Here is a 23,392-nt window from a genome sequence, read left to right as displayed (position 1 = left end):
TCTGCACTGTTCATCCAAACAATCACAGCTACAGCTACAGCACTTATCCTCATCCCGCAGCTCATACCCCCTCCATCTCACTCCTTTGACAGCGAGTGTAACTTGGCAACAGTTGAGCATCCTGCATCAGGAAATATCTTCTATGCATCTACTTCTTATTGACTTTAAATAGGCTCTTGCTGTCCTACTTACTACTTCTACAGAATCCTCTCCATTCTCCGGGCGTGCTCGTCCTTCTTATGAAGCACTGCATCAGCCCAGGGGCTTCACAGTGGAACTAATGAGTATCTCTAAGAAATGTTTAGTGCCAGTCCAGGAAGCAGCATGTCCTTTATGTAACAGTAAGTGGAGATTAAGATGTGGGACCATGACCAAGTTCTTCCCCCTGAACTTGACCCCCTTCACCTCGGCCCTGGTTGGGACTGGATGGGACAGTCTCAGATACCCCTCACTGAGAAGTTTAGGGGAGCAGCTGTGCATTGCTCTTCATCCCGGGCGGGATGGGTTCACCTGACGTACATCTGTAAATCACACCTTTCAGTCCTCATCCCTGGCGCCATTTTGTTCATAGAACCTGTGCACATATGGTCCCACTTATGTGTCAGTTTCTGACTTCTTATCCCCCAGCATGACCCCACCCATCCCCCAACCATAAAGCCGGGTTTATATTTAGCAGTAGAGGTCAGCAGCAGTCCCTCTGCGGATGTATTGTGCTTTAATTAGGGCCAGAGCACCGACTGGTGCTGCTGGAACTGTTCTGTTTATTATTATTCCTGAATGAAAGTGGCGTTTTTAAGGGTCCAAACATGCTCAAAAACTCTGACTGAAACTTTGCACATGCGTCAGGCCTGTTGAAAATGTACGTATTTTATGAGTCTTGCACATATGCACGACGAAGTGGCTCGATAGCACCACCTAGAAAATTTCAACGAAGTGGCGCCTCGTCCTGTGTTTACTTACATGTGTGAAATTCGGTAAGTACATGCAACATGCCAAGGACTACAAAAAAAGCCTCTTGCACAAGCCATTTTGAATTTACTCAGCTATTTTGGTGTCATTTTTGCGTCGTCATACTCGTCAAACTGCTCCTGGAGAATTGACATTATATTTGGTCGGTCTAATCTTAAGACCTTTGCAATGCTAAATTGCAGCACATATTGTCCAAACTGCCCCAAACTGTATATGATTGAAAAGAGTCTAAATGCATCTCATGCTAATATTCAATTATAATCATAGCACCCCTTGAAGTGAGAGGAAATGCCATGTTTTACAATTTGATGTGCTCCGCCAGCAGGTTGACCACACCCACCTCAAAGCTGGTCTAAAGGATCAAGACCTCGATGATGCCTCAATGTGAAAGCTGTGGCCATGGTGAATTTCAATGTTTCACCATTAAACAGAAAGTTGTTATAACTCAGATATACATTGATACACTGAACACATCTGCAAAGTAATAAGATGTCATTGTCACCTACTGAAAACTGGAATATACAGGAATTACTTGATACTTGATATACAGGAATATAATGTAGGTTGGCGGCAGCCCTGAGGTTCACGACAGGGCGAGGGCCCGCATCACGCTGTTTGCAGCTTTAATTATATTCTGTTTGTATGCTGTTTACCTGCTGTGATAAAGATGGCAGTGGATGTTTGAATTACAGCAGCATCTCCTCCGCCCTCAGAAGCCAGGCTACAGCGGCTGCAGTCAAAGTGAGCTCAAACAGTTTTGACACCACCCTTGATACAATAATCCTGCCTGATGGTCCCTCACCAGCCAAGAATACTCATACACACTCAGCAACGGGCTGCGGCAGGAGCGTCCGCCTGATCCGACGTCTCCTCTCACATACAGGAGAGTGGGGGTGGGGGCGTGGCTGGGGGTGGGGGGGTGGGGGGGCGAGGAGAGGCCTTCCACCACTGGGATCAACTGGAGTTCACTGGCCAGGCAGCACCACAAATCGATGCTATACAGCGCTCAGAGCCGAGCAGCGGGCCGACCGCCCCGCTGCGGGAAGCAGGGCGGACAATAAATGTACAGAGATAACACTCGCCCGGGGAATACATCATCTCTCACCGTGGAGGCTGCCCTTGAGGGGAACAATGATTGTAAAGCCTAATCTCTCCCCCCCCCGCCGGGCTTGACAATGGACTTAATCGTTCACCCCCAGTACCTAAATCCACAGCTTCAGGTCCCTGTTACTCTTACCTTCCTCTTATCCTTCTTCTCATCCTTCTTGGTGAAGACGGTGTGGACCCACCAGATCTTGGTGAACATGCTGCCGTACGCGAGGCTGAATCCCAGACCCAGCAGCCACAGGCGAAACTAGCAGAGAGGAAAAGAGATGAAAGACTTGGTAATTAAACTGACTAATATATCAAACAGATTAATCAGAGCAGCTCCTGAGTCATTAACCATCAGCCTTGTTTAATAGCCTCTCAAAAATGACCTTCAAAGCCCTCCTCTGAGGCGTCTGTCTCTCACCCTGTCCCGGCGCACAGCTACATGTCTGTCACTGGGTCAGACAAGAGTCACACAACTGACAACAGGACAGGGAAGAGCTATGATTAAAGGACAGAGAGGGGATTTAAGACGGAGCTTAGCTGAGACACAAACTGAAAACTACAGAATATGTCTGGGGTTTGAATCATCTGTCGTCCGGTCTGACTCTGAGTACACACCTCAACATCATACAGAACACAGCTCTGCCATTTTAATGTGGAAAAGTTATAGATTATAACTTTAATACACCAAACAGCAATTTGTGGTTTAAGGTGGAACTCCTGCTGTGTCTGCTGAATGTGCCAGATGTTTGCAACAGCTGCCATAAGCCAACAACTTGAAATCTTAACAGTGTATCAGGACTTTACTTCTGTGAGTTTTATTGTCTTCTCTCCCCTGGTTATGAAAATTGCTTAAAGAAGCTTTAAAGTTCCATATTTTCCTCTTCTCCTGTGTTTTATTTGAAGTGTTGATCCATAAGAAGATATATTTGTGGTTTTAAGAACCAAAAATTATCTCAGTGTAGTTTTACTTCTCCTCTCTCAGGCTTCTCTCTGGAGCTCTAGTAGCAACAGCTCAGTGAGCCAATCAGAAGAGAGGAGGCTCTGAGCCTCTCTTCTGATTTCAGGTAAACACTCAGAGAAACCAAATCCTGCAGGGTGGGATGGTGGGTCCAAGTGGGCGTGGCTGAGAACGGTGACAGCTTTGTTGTGACATCACAAAGTTCCAGAAGTCCTGACGGCTGGTTTTAAGGCTCAGTTTCTGAATACAGGCTGTGTGCATTTCTCTGTGGACTGAGCGCTTTGATACTTTCACAGTATTAACATAGAACCTAGACCTGCTTTATAATCAAACAACACATGGACAGAGACCTTTAGACTGTACAGACCTTTTAAATATACTCTGGACCTCCTTTTGCTCATTTCACAAAGCTCAACAAACGTCTCCTCTACACAGGAGCTCACCAACAGCAGCCTCCTCCATCTTACAGTGTGTATCAGTTGCTGTGGAGACGGCGGCTGTGATATGTCAGTTAGCTGACAGGCTGTCAACACCTCTAAACAGTATATTACCCCCGTACCCCCCCCACCCCCCCACCCCACCCCTGCTCCACTCAGGATGCCTGTTACTGAAGCCTCCTACACCTGAGGATATTGTGTAATGATACGTGCTACAAACATGTTTACTGATCACTCATTCTTTAGAGAAGTGTCTTCATCAGGGTATCAACATCAGCTACTGAGGTCACATGTCAACAGATCCATCTCCATGACAACTGAGAGAACTCCATCTGCTAATGAAGACAATATGTGCAATATCCTTAAACGATCCAGTGGGTCTCGAGTTGGGATTGTTTTGTTAGACACTCGTTAATCTGTGATGTGCAGCTCTCATCACTGGAACCATCAGTCAAACTGACAGTGAGAATTATCAGTATGTACTGAAACTCGGTAATTAAACAGATCCCGGGGCTTCATGTTCGAAGACTGTGGTATCTGTAAGCTCTGACGTTATCGGTTCTGATCTCTGTACTGGAGAAATTAGGAAAAAAGATTTATTATTTATTACTGCGACATAAACATTCTCTTTCACATCTTATCTCGCCAACTCTGTTTCTGATGAAGACATTCATCTATGATGCATTTTCACTGTTCCCAACACAGAGGAGACCTCTCTCTACCTCTCTCTCTCTGTGTGTCTGTGTGTGTGTGTCCTGTGACCCTGCTCTTAGTGACAGTGGAGAGAACTAAAGGTCACTCCTACTACACTACTAACATTTGTTTTACATTTCCATCATTATCAAATCAGTCTATAACAGTGATTTGTTCAGTGCTGTTGAAGGTTATTAGTCAAGAATGTTAATAGAGCACATGTGAGAAAATAAAGTTCCTTCTGTTCTTCATTAGTTTTTTCTTTCTCTTACAAAATAACAAAAAGTACAGATAAGAGAAGTGTTAGTGTACCGGATCAATAAGAGAACCGTTAAAGAACCAGATTGATAAGAGAACCATTAAAGTACTGATCGATAAGAGAACCGTTAAATGACTGGATCAATAAGAGAACCGTTAAAGTACTGGTCAATAAGAGAACAGCTAAAGGACGGGATCGATAAGAGTTCCCTTAAAGTACTGATCAATAAGAGAACCGTTGAAGTACCGGATCCATAAGAGTAAAGTTAAAGGACCAGATCAATAAGAGTTCCGTTAAATTACCTTTCAAATCTTATATACCCGTCCCTCTTCACCACCGGGACCTGACATTCAGTTTAATGTGTGAGACTAAAGCACGGCACCTGGACTGGACCTACCTGGCAGACCACAGGGAACTGCCTCCTGTGGACATGAAGGCCGTCGATGCCCAGAGGGAAGACAGCAGCCAGAGCCATCATGCAGCCCACCGCGGTCATGTTGTTCAGGTATGGCTGAGAGTTCTGGATGTACCTGAAGCAGAAGCACAGACGCACACATTCGCCGAGAGCGCAGTCAGCTGTTTGATTCTCTCACACCGGAGGTGACGTGTCACGTGCTTTCGCTGCTGTCACTGTAACTAAGGTTTTCACCTGCTTTCATCTGTCACACGTCGGCTCAGTTTATTCTACAGCTACAGCTCACACACCAACAGTGAACACTTCAAACACTTACACACATCCACTGACAGTCCAGCTGATATTAACGGTCGAACCAAACCAGAAAAACAAAGATTCAATCTCAGGGTCACAATGAGAAAAGACAGACTGCACAAGTGTACACACACACACACACACACACACACACACACATGCTCAGCAGAGTATTTGTGTCCGTCACAGGCTCTATCTCCCAGTGCACATATAAAACAGACACACAAGGCCCTCACTGTCATGTTCAGTCATCACCCAGTCCAGAATAGTATCTGTGTGTCAGGAATCCAGACTATAGTCAGTCTGGATCCAGCGGTCTGCCTCACACCATCAACATAGACACAGAGCTCTGTAATTACTCCACAGATTAGATTAGCATCATTATCACAGTGTTGGTCCTGAGACAGAGACCAAGCTTCACAGATTACAGTTCACACTGGTTTTACTAACTTGTGCCTTTTGTCCGTCAGGACCAGCCCCCTTCACATCTTTTTTACCTTGAAAGTGTTTTCATGTGGATTAAGTTCTGTATATTATATCTGATACCCCTCTCCCGCCAATTCCCCCCAGCTCTTTGCCAGTAGATGACAGTGTGTTTCTGTTTGAACTGAGAGCGAGGCTTTTAGCCAGCGCACAGACTCGTAGGTGGGTCTGTCGCGTCTCATCCACCGGTTGCTATTCCTCTGAGTGAGACGCTTCAGTCGGTAAATGTGTGTTTAAAACCTATTCACATTCTCGTCAGTTCATTCTTGAGTTTGTGACGCAACTGAAGAAATTCCCTGCAGGTGTTCCAGAGGTATCAGGCTGTGGGACGGGCGGCTTCACTTCTCGAAAACTGCTTTGTGCAACTATGTGCAGTCCACTTTTGTGTATTGTAACAATTATTTTGCAGAAAGGCATTATGGTCTATTACTGTATAATAGTTCCTATAGTATATAACTCTATGCATACAGTAGTCTTTCTCTCTGTCTGCTGTCCAGACACCCTGGACCTGCTGAGAGGTCTGGCAGTAGTTTATATGCTTCTTTCTTAAATGTGTGTCATGCAGTTGTAACAAAGCACTTTCCCTGCAGTGATCAATAAAGTTTTTTTTTCCGATTCTGATGAGTGACTGAGCCGTTGTTCATATAAGAATATTGATTAGTCCGGACGAGCCTCTGCACCTGACGTTGCTGTTGTAGATGTTGAAGGTGAGGCAGATGATTCCCAGCAGGATTCCCAACCCGGCGAAGACAGACACAGTCACAAAGAGCTTCTGGGAGAGGTATCGAAACTCCTCGATAACCACCGTCTGGTCTGCAGGGGGTCCTGAGCCTGGAAAACAAGAGGATGATGATGTAAAGGATGAAGGAAGACTGTACAGAACGGAGCAGGTGATAGAGGTTAGCAGAGCAGAAAAAGCTAAATGCATCACCAGTGTTTGCTCTGACCTCTGATCTAACTCTCAGAGCGGCGCCCAGCCCTGTTCATGTTTGTGAGTGAATCCCACACAGTGCACAGTTACATTACCAAGGTTCAGTTAACGTTCACACAGAGCTCAACTGTTCAGCTCTCGGTTCATTTCATCCACTGACCTCTACTTTGTATTATTCATGGACTATTTCCCTGTTTTACAAAGCAATGTTGATGTGATGAAGCACAAGGTCTGATCAGAGCAATGCACAGGGCTCAGGGAAATGAGACTGTACCAACTTGTGAAATACTGATATGCTCATCAGTGTGAGATAAAACATCAGCTGTGATATAAATCTATTTGAAAGTCGCTGATATCAAAGTAAGAGAGTCAAAGCTTCTGTTTCTACACGCAAAGAGGATGATGAAGCTGAGCAGGCTCTGATGAACAGTGTCCTGATGAAGACCACGTGGGCAAATGACAGCAAATCATTCCCCAGTGAAAGACCAGGAGCCGTATTACAGTAACTTCCTGTTTCATGTTATCACAGAATCAAATCCTGACTAACTTTAGGAATCCTGTCTTATCCCAGGTTAGGAAATCCTAGATACTCAGTCCAACATCGGCTGTAAACGTTTCCTAGCTGTCCTAGCAGGTCCTAACCCTAATCACCATGGTTACCAAAAAGTTAAGGTAGGTTCGTTAGGAGGTTTCTGTGATCCAGCCCCAAGGTTTTATTTGAGAAATAAAGAAAAGAACCTTTATGACAAAGAGGCAAGAAGGACCGACTCAATATGAATGAATGTTTTTAAACAGAGATGCATCAGATTAATTTCAGTTAGCCTGGATAGCTAGTCCGCTACATATGTAAGTGGCTTAAATACAACCATATTGCAACTGGATATTGTACATGTTGCAGGCAGACGTGCACAGAGGTGTCAGGAGAGACAATTAAACCAGGCAAATATTTGGGGCCTCTTAGGGGAAAAGGGGCCCCCGAACGGCCCCTCATATTGGCACATTTTGCAATGACGTCTATAAACCCCCTTAAACCTTCAATAAAAACACTACACAGCGCTGCTGCCCCTGATCATGTGCTAGCTAGCGTCTACCCATTGCCTGCATGTGAGGCATTTAGGGGACATCTGTAAATTGTAAATTGCCTGTGGCCCTCCAGGGTCTGTGATCGCCTCCGGCTGCAGCGAGGAGAGTACGCCGTGTGAGAGTAGCTGTGGGCTGATCTCAGGCTTCTCTTCACCTCTAATGAAAACAATCTCGTCTGACACCGAGCATATATATGAAATCAAAACAAGCCTCCCCTCAGCGCACAGCGATCAATTAATCAATTAGTGTGCATGTCACAGTTTCATAAATATAAACCTGCCCAGAGCAATTAAGGCAAATAACAGCTGGTAAATGCAGGAGTAAATTATAGCGTGTTAGAGTGCGAATGCCTTCGAAACACAAACAGACCAGTCACTTCTACACGGCTGCTAAAGACAGGCATATACAGGTGTATGTTTTGGGTAAATTCCATATTAAGTTGATTTTTGAAGTGAAAAGAAGTAAACACGACCGCTGCAGCAAACAGACTACTGATTAAAATGAGCCTGTCTTCAAATTATAATGCTCTGTTACTGTTTTAATTCATCAACTTAAAAAATTGTCTCGTAACAGAGCGTGAAGTGAATTCTAGTGGCAGCGCTGGACTTCCTGGTAAACTCTGAAAGCATTTGGCTGTAATTTCATTCAAGCTGCTGTTCGGAATTTTCAACAAACCAAGTTAGCACTAACGTTAGCTCCCAGCAAGCTAGCCTGGCTTTGCCTTCAGCTATACCGGCTTATGGTACGGTAGGTGACATCCATGCAAGAAGAAGAGCTGCTTTGTCTGCTGCACTTCTTCTGTTAAAGATGACGTGTAGAGGTGGGAGGAGCATATTCGTGAGTGCAAGAACAAAGACCAGAGGAAAAAGTGTGGGTCAAACGCTGGGCCAGACAGACAGGAAGTGGATGTATGCTGGGGTCGAAGAAGACAATACCCAGGTCGTCTTAGCAGATGCAGGACCAAGCGGACAGCAGCAGATACAGCAGGGTTGTCTGGCATGGACAGGGGAGGTTGGTTATATAGTGAGAGCAGAGGTAGCCTTCACACATGGACCTCCATCACACACACTCCTGATGACAGAAACCTTGGATTTAATAACCGGTTGAACCTCCAATAACCTGAAACCAGCTCCTCCAGTAGCTGCTGTATTTGACCCCAAAAACTGTCCTCCATCGATTCATGCTGAAGCTCACACCTCCCTGTGTGTCCTGACGTACCACAAAATGAAACCAAAGAAGAAGATACTCTGTGCATGTGTGTGTATGCATACACAACCACTCTGCGTCACTCATTCACTGTCAAAAGTGAGACATCAGAACTCAAGACTCAGCTGCACCAACGCACAGACCCAGTCATATACACACACTCTTTCATTTCCACTGGCGTGTGAGTGAAATGCTGCACTGCAGTGCTCAGCTGTTGTAGAGGAGAGCGGTGCTGTAACACTGACAGTCAGAACACGGTCAAAGATGTTAACTTTGACTTATTTTTTTTTTATTATCTATTATTTATTAGTTTTTTTTATTTTTTTTACTATTTTTTATTTTATTTTATCTTAACTCCTTTTCTCCTTTTATATTTGTCAAAGCACTTTGAGCTGCGACCTGTGTATTAAAGTACTAAATACATAAAGAATTATTATTATTATTATTATTATTATTATTATTAACTTTAATAAATACTAAAGTGATCTGGACAGCTCCTTTTTCAATGCCTTAAATGTCAGGTCAATCATTTCCACAGCACGGGTTATAGACAAACTACACACATGATCATCATATATAAATGATCATCATTTGGGAAGATGAGCACATCACAGTTCAAATCTCTTCACTCTAAGTCTTGTTTAACCGGTGTTCTTTTGTGATTATTATTTTTGATGGCGCACAGTGAGCTCAGTCACAAACATGTGAAGGAATACTTCATGTGTAAGTGTCTCTTCATTAGTAGACAGAGCTTTTTAATATCTTTGGTCCTTGTAGCTGATAAAGACTCATAAAGTCATAAAGTGGTTGCTGCTGCCTGAGAAGTTACACTGAATAAGTGTTAGAGGAAATGTTTAGGCCTGAATCTGAGCTTAGTGACCATGTCAGAGTGTCAGTTTTCTGGAGGAAAATGAATCGTTTAGACTGATCAAAATATTCAATAGATTAATCGATAGAAATAGCTGTTAGTGGTAGCTCTACAAACTAATTAATTCTAATTGGTGTGAACTGAACTTTGAGTGAGCTCCTGTGAAGTATCATGTCAAGTGAACCCACGACGACATGTCATGACACCACCAGTTTGTGGACTTTAATTAAAAACAATGGGCTCAGGTGTTTTCAGGTGTGTTCACTGTGTGTTGCCCTTAAAGGCGAACTCCACTAACTTTTACTCATCAAACTCTGATCTCTGCTTGAGGCTAGAACCTCTGGGATACATAAGCTGCTACTGGAATGACACTTACAGATCTCTGAGAACACTGACACCAGTCAGGTTGCATTGTGGGTAATGTAGGCACCGGGTTTTGACAAGGCAAAAGAATGTGTGGAAAAAAGGATATTTCTGGTCCTGCTGGATCTGAGTATGACTGTGTTACAAGAATGCAGTGCTAAATGAGTGGAGTACTCCTGTGCAGCTGGATTACACACACCCTTGTGTCAATGACATGACATGACTTGTAGTGTATGATCAGCCACGGTGACACATAAAACGGAGGTGTGAAGGCCAAAATGGTATCGCCATCTTCACACACACAGCCTTACAGTTTCTGCTGCTCACAGTCCCCAGGGGAAAAATGTCTGTAAGCCGCCCACGCACAGCATACATGTACACTGACACTTCTCTGTAACTGGAGCAGCAGGTATGATGCTTGATAAAAAGCAGAGCAGTTACACAGACTCATCCTGTTATTTCACATGTATCTGCAAGTAGCAGGCAGCTGTTGGCTGATATCTTTCACCACAGATACTGCGCTCGTCTGCGAAACTGGAGCAGGAATATAAGGAGATTTGGCTTCCATTAAATTTACATTTCATTTACGACGTGGGCTCTGCGTGGCGGAGCATGTGTAAGAATAGGAGTGTGTGTGTGCTCAGTGTTGCCTACTTAGCTGTGTTTTTAAGAGCATCTGAAGCTTGAGCGGTGACAGAGGAGCCCCAGGCGATGCAGTGAGAGATCTGTGAGCCTTGGCGTGTTTGAATGAGATGTTAATAACAACCATGTTGCCATGGAGTCTTAAGGTCAGAATAGTAACAGGAGCTTCTCCTGCCTCACAAACGTGTTGCTGTGGAGGCTGCTGGTTCATGTGCAGCCGAGGATCGTATGTGTCACACTTCAGAGTTGGATGCAGAGGACGACTTTGAGAGTCTGACATCAAAAGCTCATGTTTGATATTCACACGGCAGCTATTTTTGATTCATGTCAGACTCAGGGATCACAACGCAAAAAACTGTGAGGCAGGAAGAGAAGTCTTTCAAAACAGAGGTGGATAAAAATGATCCTTTACTATCACACTTTCTGTTGTTATCATCACCTAATTACAGTCAGTCTGTAGCATGAGCTTGATTTTGCTATTAGCTTATCTCAAAACCACTATTTGAACATTTGTGGTAAGTGCTAACTATAGTATAAGACAATATTGTTTTTCTGTAGATTACATCAGAAAAAGTGGGGTCATGTTACATTTGAGGAGGTGCATTTACATGAATTCATTCATTCATGGAGTGAGAACTGTCTGTCCCTGTGTTGCAGAGTGACACTTTTACATTAAAGTTCTTCTCCATGTTTTAAACTCTGTAAAAATCCTCTGCTGTGATTCATAATTTGTTGAATGTGATTTTTCAACTTAAAAAGTGAAAAAAAAAAAAAAATCAAAATCTGGGTCTGAAGCTCATCTCCTGACTTCCTGATTAAGAAACCTGGATCAGGCCTTGAGCCCCGCCCACCACCTGCTTGCTCCAGGTGGACAGGTGAAAGAGCAGAGAGTATGAAGATGGTTAGAGGAGGAAACATCAGAGAGACTCAGCCACATGTTTGAGCCTCAGTCAGACCCAGACTCAGAGGAGGAGTCTGAGACCAGAACCAGAGACTAGCAGACGGATCAGAACGGTTAGCGTAGTTAGCATCTTGTATTTGTTTATGTAGTTTGTTAGCTTGTAACTGGCAGTGGCTGACACAGTGTTAGTGGTTGTGCTAATGCTAACTCTCTCTCTGTACTGACAAGGTTTCAGGTTTCACAACGTGACAGGATTGGTTCCTTAGGTTTGTGACGTATGAAACCCTGGCTGTCTGAATCAGTCTTACAACAACAGCCAGGTGTCCGTGTGTACATGAAAACAGTTCATACTGGCTCTGAAAGTGTCTGACCAGCTGACTGGGATCCAAACTTCATTGAGGACTGGAGTCAGATTGCAGGTGCTGACCTGCGTGTATACTTGGGGGAAAGGTCATTAAAGGAGCTATTTGTACATTTTACTATTGCTACATAGCTATCGTTAGCATTAACAGCTGTTTACTTACCAGTACACAAGAAACATTGTGGGTTCAGAATCAAACTTCATTCCTTTCCTCACCAACAGCTGTCTCCAGAGGAGGAAAGATACACCAATGTTAACTCTATTAGTCTTTTATTCTACTGAAGTTAGCATGCTAATCAGCTAGCCCCGGCCCATTTTGTCAGTTTCTGATAGTGACTCACTGTGGCCTCCAGTCTGTCCTGACGAACTAGCCACTCAGAGGATGTATTATAACATCTTGGATTATAAAGACAACAATGGCTGAAGCTCCTGTCAGGTGACAATCACCACCACCTGACAAGAAACCACATTCAGCAGAGAAAACTTAGAAATGGCCCCTTAAGTCACTAGAAACATTATATTATAAATCATCCTCTGGGGGCCACAAATATGTCTATAACAAATATTACATATGTAATATATCAAAAATAACCTTATGCCACACAGCTACTGTTGGAGGTTTGCAGTCTATCCATTTCAGCAATGTTTTTTCTTGCATAGAAAGTAAAGATACAAACAAGTCTTTTGAATGTATACTTTTAAGATGTGTGTTAAAAACAACAAACTTAATGAGAACAGCAAGATGTGACGAGTGTCTTCAGTGGGTTGATGCTGGGGGATCTAGGGAAGGCAGGGTCAGTATTTCTATTAATATAAGTACAGCATAGACTGGCATGGAATCAGGTACACATACTGTATCCACGCTGCCCAGACAATGAAGCCTAATGACTTTTGCAACGCCCTGACTTTTCCTCTAGCACCATGAGGTTGACACTCTTGGCTTTTAGTGAAATGTCTCGACAGCTGCAATGAAATTTCAGACATCTACGTCCCCCTCAGGATTAACTACAGAAGCTGAGAAAGACCATACTCGCAAATATTTTTTTTATCTCGTTATCTCAAGATAACAAAGCTCGTTATTCTGTGATAACAAGATATTATTCTATTTTTTGTTATCTCTGGATAACAAAAAATAATTTTCTCTGTTATTCCTTTTTTCTGTTATCTCGGGATAACGAGCGATAACGATAAAAAAATATTTGCGAGTATGGTCTTTCTCAGCTTCCGTAACGAACTGTAATCACTTCAGTGATGCTGTGACTTTTCATCATCATCCAGTCACAATTTCAATTTATCAAACAAGCTAAACTGATGTAGTGAACATGGTTAACCTCAACATGTTAGCATGCAGATGTTAGCATCCAATTCAAAACACAGCTGAGCCTAAGTGACTGCAGACTCTCATTCCTCTTTCCTTGAAAGACAACAACATCATTGTTGCAGCAGCTCAGGTAACAAAGGTGTGTGTGGCACAAACACACATCATGTACATTCTTAAGGACGATGTCTTTCTCAACTCGTTTACAATTGTAACGTCTGTGGAAAAGTACAGAGCCAGAACCATAAGATTAGACACTTGTGCATGTGAGTGGGTGTAAGTGTTAGCTGAAGGCATATACAGGGTACATGAGCGTGTGTGCGTGTGTGTGCGTGTGTGTGTGTGTGTGTGTGTGTATCTGTCTGTCTGTAAGCGAGTGTCCTTTGGGAGAATGTGTTCTCCAACACTAATACCTCTCCCTGCCCTTGATGGTGGAATCGGGACAGTATGTTACCATGGCGACTGGCCCCCATAATGGTTACCACGGCAATACGAGAGAGAGAGAGGCAGCGATGCAGCAGTGGTTGTCAAGGAGACCAAAAGAATGAGCAGCAGGGATGAGATTGTGAATAAATAGTGGGAAATAAAAAGTGAAATAGAGAAGGAGAGAAGAAGAGCGAGGTCAGAAAGAAACAGAGGAGAAGTTAAAGAGGAGAGAGAGGAAGAAGATGAGGGGAAGTAGTGATTGTAGAAGATGGAGGAACTAATATGTTTTGAAGTGAACCCAGAGCTGTGACACATCAGCATGTAGCAACCAATCTACAACCAAATCCTGTTCAGGCTTAATTCTGCCACGTCACCATCCTGGTTTTTGGTGCTCGCCGGCAGGACGGACGCTGTTGACCAACCACACCGGCAGGATGGAAGGAGGACATGTTGATGAATGCCTCTGGGTGACTGGCTGTCATGCACATTAAACTACAGTACAACTCAGCTTGTCCGCTGTCTGAAAGCATCTGCTGACTTCCAGATATCAGTCCAGATGGTCCCCGGCACGGCCGCAGGGTCAAACACCAAAACCACAGGAGGCTGACGCGTCCTCCAGCCCTCCCTCAGGTCTTGTCACACCAGAGCCAGAGGCCACTTGAATGACCTTGCTGTCTGTTGGCTTGGTAACACAAACTCTTTTCTGGCACACAGCCAGCATCGTCTCAGTGCTCCCATCTTTACAGTGAGAGCAGACGAGAGGGACGTCAAACACATTACAACTTGCCTTCTCAGCTGATTCTCAGTGTGTGGTGGGACATGTTGTGATCATGGAATTATAGAAAGCAACACCTACAGTATCTTTCTTTTTTTTATTTATAGAAACAACAGTAACAGTAGAAAATAGATAGGAAAGTCAGGGGAGAGAGAGGGAATGACATTCAGCAAAGGGCCACAGGCCAGACTCGAACCCAGTCCGCTGCAGTTAGGACTCAGCCTTAGCACATAGTACACACTCTACCTGGTGAACTACCATGGCGCCTCCGCTGCATCAGAGCCAAAGTAACGCATTTAAAAATGATTTTATGGTTAAAAAAATAATGATACCGATAATCGGGAAAAATGCAGAATATTGCAGCCGATAATCTGCCAGGTCGATAATCTGTCAATCCTTAATCCACACTGATTCTTAACTGAAATATCAGCGAGTATGCGAGTTTATGCACTGATCCAATACTGTGGAATTTATTAATACATTTTATAGTTTCACACCTGGATAAAATTCCTTAAAATCAGTTCTTCTTCTCTGCTCTAAAAGAGTGCAGCCACTGGCAACTACTGCTATATAGCAGCAAAGAAGAACTGTCTTCTGGTCTGTTGTGTAATGTTAGCTGTTAGCAAAACACTAATGTTACAGTGGAAAGACAGTGGAAACCTGAGCCATACAACAATAACAGCAATCACATCACAGCTGTTAAATGTTTTTTTTTAACATAGTTGTATCAGATCGGTACTCAAAGTCAGGACAGGAGTCAGAACATCTCTAATGAGTCTTTAAAATACCGTCAGTTCTCAAGTAAAAGCACAAATTCAGACAATCTCACTATGTGGCATCAGCCTGTCGCACTCACCGCTCTACAGAGAACATGTTCTCCTTTTAATTGACAGACAGTCCAACAAACAAGCAAACACAATAAACAAGTGAAGGTCAGTCCACTCTCACCGCCCCCTCTCCGCCACCGCATCGTTTTCCATTTCACAGACTTGCAACATCCTCGACAGTTTTCAGAGCATTAGCCACTGTTAGATCTGCATCTCGACAGTGCTCAGGGAGGCAGAACTGATGTGGACGCACACACAGCTCCCCTGTGTACTGATTAGGGAACACAATTTCATTCCTCAAAGTCAAGGTCATGGGGCCCAGTCCCATTACGCCGCCACCCTGATTGCTTTTCTCCTGTTTTGTTTAGTCTGTCAACTAGCATCTTCTGTTTATTGCATTGCTGTTGTGGCTTTGAACTGGTTCTCATGTTCAATTAGCAAATGGAATGAAACTGTTGCTGCGCAGCACATTGGCCTGTAACAGAGCTTAACTCTGTCTCCGCTCGCTGCTGAATCACTCGGATGTCTGGTGAGCTGTGAAACGTTAAAATAAAAGCCCAGTGACTGATTGATGAACATCTGCAGCCAACCTCGTATGAAGAGAGTGGGAAGGAGAGAGAGGGGAGAGACAGAGGGCAATGAAGGAGGAAGGAAGTAGGAATTAGAAGGAGAGAGGATCAGAGAAAACAGGAGATTAGAAGGTGGAAAGAGACAGTGATGAAGAGAAAAATAAAGAGGATGAGGAAGATGAATGTCCCTCACCTATCCACTTGTCATTCCCATACCAGGACAGATTGCCTTTAGTGCTGTCGTAGTATCCAATCTTCTTATAGCTCCCTCCTGTGAGAGAGAGAGAGAGAGAGAGAGAGAGAGAGAGAGAGAGAGAGAGAGAGGGTCACTCTGGACTCCGATGTATCTTCTGTTTACTCCTACCGTCTACTCTCCAGAGTTTCCTAACCATAAAACTAAGACTTTTGGAAACTCTGTTGGACCCGTTTTAGTACACCAGCTCGCACATGCCCAGTGTACACGAATGGTCATGTGATATTAGATTAGATTAGATTAGATTAACTTTATTTATCCCACAACTGGGAAATTCATTTACCACAGCAGAAAAATAAACATCTATAGAATAAACATCTTTGGAAATATACACCAAAAATATACCAAATATACACTAATAAATACAATATACACAATACACACGATATGTACATGAAAAAGTGCAAGTTTGCACATGGTCAGGAAGAGCAGGAGTTGTGGAGTCTGACAGCTGCTGGAATGAAGGACCTGTATATGGATATGTGTTTTCAGGTAAGTTAGTATGGATGGAGATCATTAACGATACATGTAACCTGGTTTCTCTGAGTAACAAAAGTTCAAAAGTCAGCTGCACGACTACTAACTATAACTATAACTACAACTAAAGCTGGATTTACTACACTTCAAAATCCTTCCAATGACTTTAAATCCTTGGTGCCACCATGTATCAGTGAGGTACTGACCCCATATTAGGGACTTTAAGCAGCGATGTTGAAGTGATGGCTACGACACCATGTGTTGGAATGTACACAGGTGCCGTACCCATCACTTCAACCTTCGCTTCTTAAAGTCCCTAATATGGCATCAGTACCTCACTGATGGAAATCAAAGATGACTAAACAACATTTAACTCTAACAACAGCTACTTTACTTCTTCAGGAAACCAAGGTCGCTCTGAACATTGCTACAACATGTCTCTTAAAATGACCTGAGAGCTGTTGATCTTTGCTTTAGAGACAATTCAATATCAGATGTGGAGTTTGTATAAATACGTCTGTTACTTCAGCACCATGGATAGCGTCAACACACAGCAGTCAGCCTGACGCAGTAGTCAGGTTGTGGGCTGGAGAGGGAGGATGGAGGTTAAAAACATTTAGTGCGTTTAGGTCTTTTTGTTAACAAAGGGGGTTGCCGTCCCTGTTGCTGCTTAAAGACCCTATTGACCCACTCGGCCTCTCAAAACATTAGAACAAGACTCATGGTGACCAAGCTTTTGATCTCTCTGGTGTCAGGTCAGTAAACTCTGTTCAGTCTCATCTCAAGATCAACCCATTCTCAAGGGCATCTTATTGATGCTTCCTGTCCGGATTGATTCTCTTTGTTTGATTCTTCTAATAATCTGTAGAAATCAGCTCACTCTCAGAAAGAACGTAAATCAGGGTACATCCCAAAATGCTGAACTATCCATTTATGCTTCTTGAGGTCCACACTGATCGCTTTCACAGGACACCAGCTTCCCTAGTACCGAGACTCAGATTCCAGTTGAAGCTCTGGTTCACTTCAAATACAAATATCACTTTGACATTCATGTCTTTCTATTTTCCTCTGAGAAACCATGACAGACAGATGCCCTGGGCCCTTGTCCTTCCACTCCAAGAGCCAGTACGCTTTATAAGATATTTCATTAATGAAATCCAAGCCAGAGGGATGCCCGCAAGCTTCTTTAAATTAAAAAAAAAAACTGCCCATGTGAGAAACTGCCCTGTCATCAGCTGTAGCACATTCCTGTGGTTTGCTATAATAACACTTTATATCCCAGTGCAGTAGCACAAGGAGGTACAGAGCAGGGGCATCAAACCACCGCCCACTGGTCTCCACTCCTAATTGTTAGGGAATCATTAGGCCTGATTCCTCCAGTCGACTAACATAACTCTACTAACAGCCCATTTCACCTGCATGGTACTGGCTCCACTCGACTCCAGTCGCCTTCTCTGGTTTTCCATCAGTCAGAAGGTATCACCTCTGCCAAGGTCCCAAGTCAGGACTGATGAGACTGGGGTTGGACTGTAAAACGACATCAGCTCTGTGTGTGGAGTAAACAGGTCTCTGCACGTCGACATGAAAACATCCTCCCACAGGTGGAGCAGGGTGGAGGGAGCATCAGGATCTGGATCTCTGCTGCCTCTGGACTTAGACCTGCTCCACATCAAGTTTATCAAGGTCTCCTCCAGGATCATGTCACGGTGTCTGTCCACCTGCTGAAGCTCAGTACAAGACAATGACCCTAAACATCAGAGTAAATCCACCTTCTGGAGTGGTCCAGTCAGATCCCAGACCTGGATCCAGTAGAGAAGCTGTGGACTGAGCTCAAAGCTCCTCACAGCAGTTGTGGTCATGAAAAGCTCCTTGAAGATGTTCATGCTCACTTGCCAGGTTGGATGGTGATTGGACTGTAAAATGAAACAGGACTCCAACACCTGCATCTCATCTGACTGGTCTTCTGCACAGTCCAAACCAAGGAAAGCAGTTGCCCGCCACTCAAGAGACTTGGCTTCAAGTTCCCAGTCTCACATACAAGACAAAAAGCTGTAACTAAGAACATTACTGCTGTTCCACTCATGTGTCCCAGTCACAGCAGCTATACACCCCGTGGAGGCACACCTGTCTTTCACAGGTACTTTCAGATCATTAGTTAGTTGGGAGACCTGGGGTGTTAGGAGGCAGTGTGATCCTGCTCATGGACTTCCTTTCCCAGTAAGAAGAAGCTGGTGAGGACATCTATGTCAGAAGAACAGTGGACGCTTGCAGAACGCTGGACCCATTTTCCAGTACAATTCCAAATGAGGAAAAGATAAGTCTGGTCAAGACAAATCTCCACATCAACAAGTACTGACATGTCATTCCTGGATCCTGGATTGAATTGTTACAGTGGAGTCTACTGCAGGATTCAAATCCAGAACACACCAGGCGGGTGTATTCACCAAAACATAGAAGCAAAAATCCTTCACCCAAATGGTACTAATAATAATGACGATAATAATGATGATGACAAATTGGCTGAAACACTGTTACAGCACTTTTTCTTTTCCTTTGTCATTTATCAGCTGCAAACAAACGACTGACTCTGACATTGATCTGATTCACAGTCTCCCTCGTCAGTGTTCACACAGTTTCCTGTTATTTCATCCCTGTTGCTGTATTTAGATATTATAAATATAACAGACTGTTGTTCGTTGTTCCTAGAGATTTAAAGATTTCAAACAAATGAAGTGAACATGTACGTGTTCCTGCAGAGGAAGGATTTTTTACAGGATGCACAATATGGCAGATGTAGGGTCAGTCTATGGCTGAGTAAAATGATCTGAAGTATCTGAACAGCAGCAATGATCAGAGCTGGTCCACCTCTCTAACCGATTCCTATCTTAGCTCTGTTAGCACTGCAAACACCAGAGCTTCTTTAAAGGTGCAATGTGTAAGATCTGGCCAGAATTTCAGTTTAAAATGTTCAAAAAATGAACTAACACCATCGATAGTATGTGAAGGAGCCACAGTGATGATGTCATGACCAAGACCACCATCTATTGTATTTCAGAGATATCAACTGAAATGAGCATGCTAACCAACTAGCTGCGTCCCGCACCATGTTGTAATACAACTTAGACACACTAGATGCTGTATGAGTCAGTGTAGTGTCTAGTCTGCCCTCAGTCCCACAAAGGAGAAGAAGAGCTTCCTCCTGAGACTGAAGTTAAGCTACAGTTCCTGTCTAAAAAAAACCTCCCGACTAGCATCACGGAAACGCACAGATGTTTGAAGCGCATAGAAAGCGATCTTTATCTCCATCCCGAAGAACCACTCTGACAAGAAACCACAAAGAAAACACAAAATATATATACAGTATATATATATATTATAAATAAAGTTTATTAAAACAATGCTAGTGTAAGTGCAGTCAGATTCTTATTAAACTCTCCTTCACATCTTTTTTTCACCTAATGATGTTTGACACAGGTCGGTGGTTAGAGAGGAGATTATTTAGAATTTTGGACCACAGCCTATATCTGGGCTCTTCCTTCTCCCGTCAGTTATGTGATTTCTTGCTCTTAAGAGTGACTCAGGGCTGCAATGGAAAAGTCAAAATAATCTCCTCTCTAATCACTCCTCAGCCTCGATGGAAAACATCAGGAGGTGAAGGAAAGAAGAGAATTGTGTGTGTCATTTCTCCTTTCCTTTTGTAAAGGAAGCTCCAGTGTTTCTATGCTAAAGGAGATGAGATGGGAAGCTCCTTTCCTTATCATTTAGAGAAGTGCACCAGTTCTTATGGCTGCTGCTCAGATACTTCAACTCATTTCACTCAGTTTGAACCTTCCTTTTCGAGCGCAGCCCTACACCTGGCTGTTGGTGGGAGGAAGTCACTAATAGAGGTGTGTCATTGCTCACACACACAACAACTGTTAGACTGTCAGTCTCAATGAGGTTTGATAAATCCAGGTCCTAGTCTTGATTGTTTCAGACCTTTCCAACATCAGAGGAATAAAACTCAGAGGAAATGATGCTGCATGTGTAGAACAAACCCAACGCCTTGTTGGAAAGCAAACGTGCATATAATTATATATTTGTTATGTTGGATTCCTGGGTTGCTCATCGAGAATGTCTTCTGTCCATTGAATTGGTGGCAGCCTGCACACAGAGCGTGAACGCTGGCTTTCTATAAAGAGCCGCAGTCTCTTCAATAATACAGGAAGTGAAACAACAACTTCCTGGAAAACAGTACATCTTAAGTGGTGAGCTCATGCTGCCCTGGTGGGTATTACCTAAAGGTCCAACTAATGAAGTCATCATGTTTTTTTGATGTTCTTTTTTTAACTGGTATTTTTTTATTTATCTATTTTTAATTATATCTACTCTTACTTTGCCCTCAATGATTTTCAGGTTTAAATAACGTCTTAGTAATACTTATTAAAATGAAAATAGCAAACTAAACTTCAAATTTTATTGTAAGCCCAGAAGATGTTGTATTGAAGGACGATGTCTCAGCGTCCTGACAAAGTTATCCAAAACCAGCTGGCTCTCCTGGAGGCCGTGAAGGATGTAGCGACAGGCATGAAAGACGTTAATAAAACAGTGAAACCATTATTCAATATCTATACAACTAATAAATAATTACATGTTTTGAAGTGTTGTGTGTTCAATTTGCTTGAGAAAGATGTAGATATGCTCCAGAAACACTGCGCTAGCCTGCAGCTGCATTAGTGGCTTCAATGTAGGATCATGTTTAAGTGTCCAACATGGAGAAGCCTGGGATTTCATAACGGCAGTGTTCAGTCTGACATTGTAAAATTCGGCATTTAAACTGAAGATCAGAGACGCTGCATTTAATCATGGTGAGTCTGAACAGAAAACATTGACGAATCCTGGATTTGTGCGTAAGACTTTGGTACACACTGTTTGTGAATGAGGCCCGCTGTGACTGAAATGCAGTTGGAGGTGGTCTGGTTCACACTGTGGCCCAGAGCTCATGACCACAGGTGAGGGTCGGAAGGAAGATTGACCGGTAAAACGAAAGCTTTGCCTTCAGTCTCAGCTCCCTCTTCACCACAACGGACCGGTACAACACCCGCTTCACTGCTGGCGCCGCACTAATCCACCTGTGGATCTCCCGCTCCATTCTACCCTCACTCATCAACAACATCCCAAGATACTGTATTTCAACTCCCTCACTTGGGGCAGAAACTCCTCCCACTGGAAGTTTTTCAAGCACGTCTACAAAACCAACTGCCGACTGGCGGCAGGCCTCGGGGTAGACCCACAACTCGCTGAAGAGATTATACTATATATCTCATCTGGTCTGGGAACGCCTCGAGATCCCTCAGGAGCAGCTGTAAAACGTTACTGGGGAGAGGGATGTCTGGACTACTTTGCTCGACCTGCTGCCACCGAAACCCCACCTCAGATGAGCGGAAGAAAATAGATACATGTTCATATTCAGTCTGGAAAAGACGTTGTGGTGAGGAGAAGTTTGGAGTTGGTGTCACAAGTGTAGCCACTTCCACAAACACTACCACAGAGCAGCTGGAGCTGATCAGTCACTGTACTTGTGGCTCCAGACCCTCTCTCCACAGAAACCAACAGCAGCAGAGAGGAACACAAACTTCCTCTTCTTCCTGTCCTTTTCCAAGCCTGAGTAACAAGTATTTACTGCTACAACTGTGGAGCTGAAGACTTTACCAAAGCCAATCAATGTTTATGTTGAGAAGCCGACAAGAGGCTTGAATGAGCATTTTATTTCCATGTCTATCTTTCCACTTAGCTCAGACTCGACCAAAGAACCGCCCAGGGCCAACACAGCTCCAATTATCATCAAACAAACCGCGGCTCATCGTTGACCCTCCCCTCGTGGGTCGACGGAGGCCGGCACCAACAAAGACAATTGGCAAAACAAGCTAAATTTTTAATCAGACCCAAGAACACAGAGAGCCTCCCAACAGCGACAGATCTCAACGCTGTCAGAGGAACACAGAGCACAGACAGAGTGAATAGGAGAACACAGGCTCAGTGATCAAAAGGCAGCCAGCCGGGCGCAGCCCCACACCACCACAGATAAGACTCAGTGATGCAACCGTCCAACGTGAGAGCTCATTCAGAGTAATAATGTGATTACTGTAGAGCAGAGGCTGCTGCTTTCCTGTGGCTGGAGACTGAACAATACAGACACTGTTAGCCTCTGTTTCCTGAGACAGTAAATCTGTTATATCAACTCATCCTGATGGCAGTGTCAGGTTATAGTGTCCGTGATACCTGAGTGAATATGATTGGATATTACGAGCTACAGTGCTGTGAATGAGCCACTCATTGTAAAGCAAACTGCACATAGCTGGAGCCAGCTTTATACGCTTCATTTCATTCTCTCTACATCAGGGGGCGCAGAGCAAGTTTGGGCCTCGGGCCAGTTTTGCCAACCACTGCTCTTCAGTGTCTGTGCTCCAGTTAGTAAAAGCCAAAAGATCATTTTAACAAGGGCTGAACGATGCGCAAAAAAAAAAAAATCATATTACGATTAGTTAAGCAGATGTTGCTATTGCAATATGAGTCAGATTTCCATGTGAATGGTCGTTTTTCATTCAATTTTCACTGAAAAAAATATAAAAAATGATGATGATGTGATTTTTGCTGGGGATTCTACCAAACAAGCATGGCAGGCCAGAGCATCTCTGTAGCACCACAATACTTATCGGGGTCTTTAAACAGCGACGGCGACGGTGACAGTGTGATGCAGTGATGTAAATTCTGTTTTAAAACTTCCTACCGTCACAGCCCAACTGTCTG

The 23,392-nt window shown here is 43.7% G+C and overlaps 1 protein-coding gene across 5 annotated transcripts in view; it reads right to left on the bottom strand.

Moving 5' to 3' along the window:
* The window catches only part of gabbr1b (gamma-aminobutyric acid (GABA) B receptor, 1b), a 170,312-nt gene that overhangs the window by 20,307 nt on the left and 126,613 nt on the right, over nt 1-23,392 (bottom strand). For all 5 annotated transcript variants that reach the window (XM_056398721.1, XM_056398725.1, XM_056398723.1 and 2 more), the window contains 4 exons: nt 16,067-16,144; nt 6,284-6,434; nt 4,809-4,941; nt 2,207-2,323 (listed from right to left, as the gene is read on the bottom strand). In XM_056398721.1, the coding sequence (XP_056254696.1) occupies nt 2,207-2,323; nt 4,809-4,941; nt 6,284-6,434; nt 16,067-16,144 (479 nt within the window). The remainder of the gene's footprint in view (nt 1-2,206; nt 2,324-4,808; nt 4,942-6,283; nt 6,435-16,066; nt 16,145-23,392) is intronic.

Source organism: Seriola aureovittata, chromosome 16 (assembly GCF_021018895.1).
Source record: "Seriola aureovittata isolate HTS-2021-v1 ecotype China chromosome 16, ASM2101889v1, whole genome shotgun sequence".
In the NCBI taxonomy this organism is placed as follows: domain Eukaryota; kingdom Metazoa; phylum Chordata; class Actinopteri; order Carangiformes; family Carangidae; genus Seriola; species Seriola aureovittata.
This window is presented reverse-complemented; position numbering and strand designations above follow the sequence as displayed.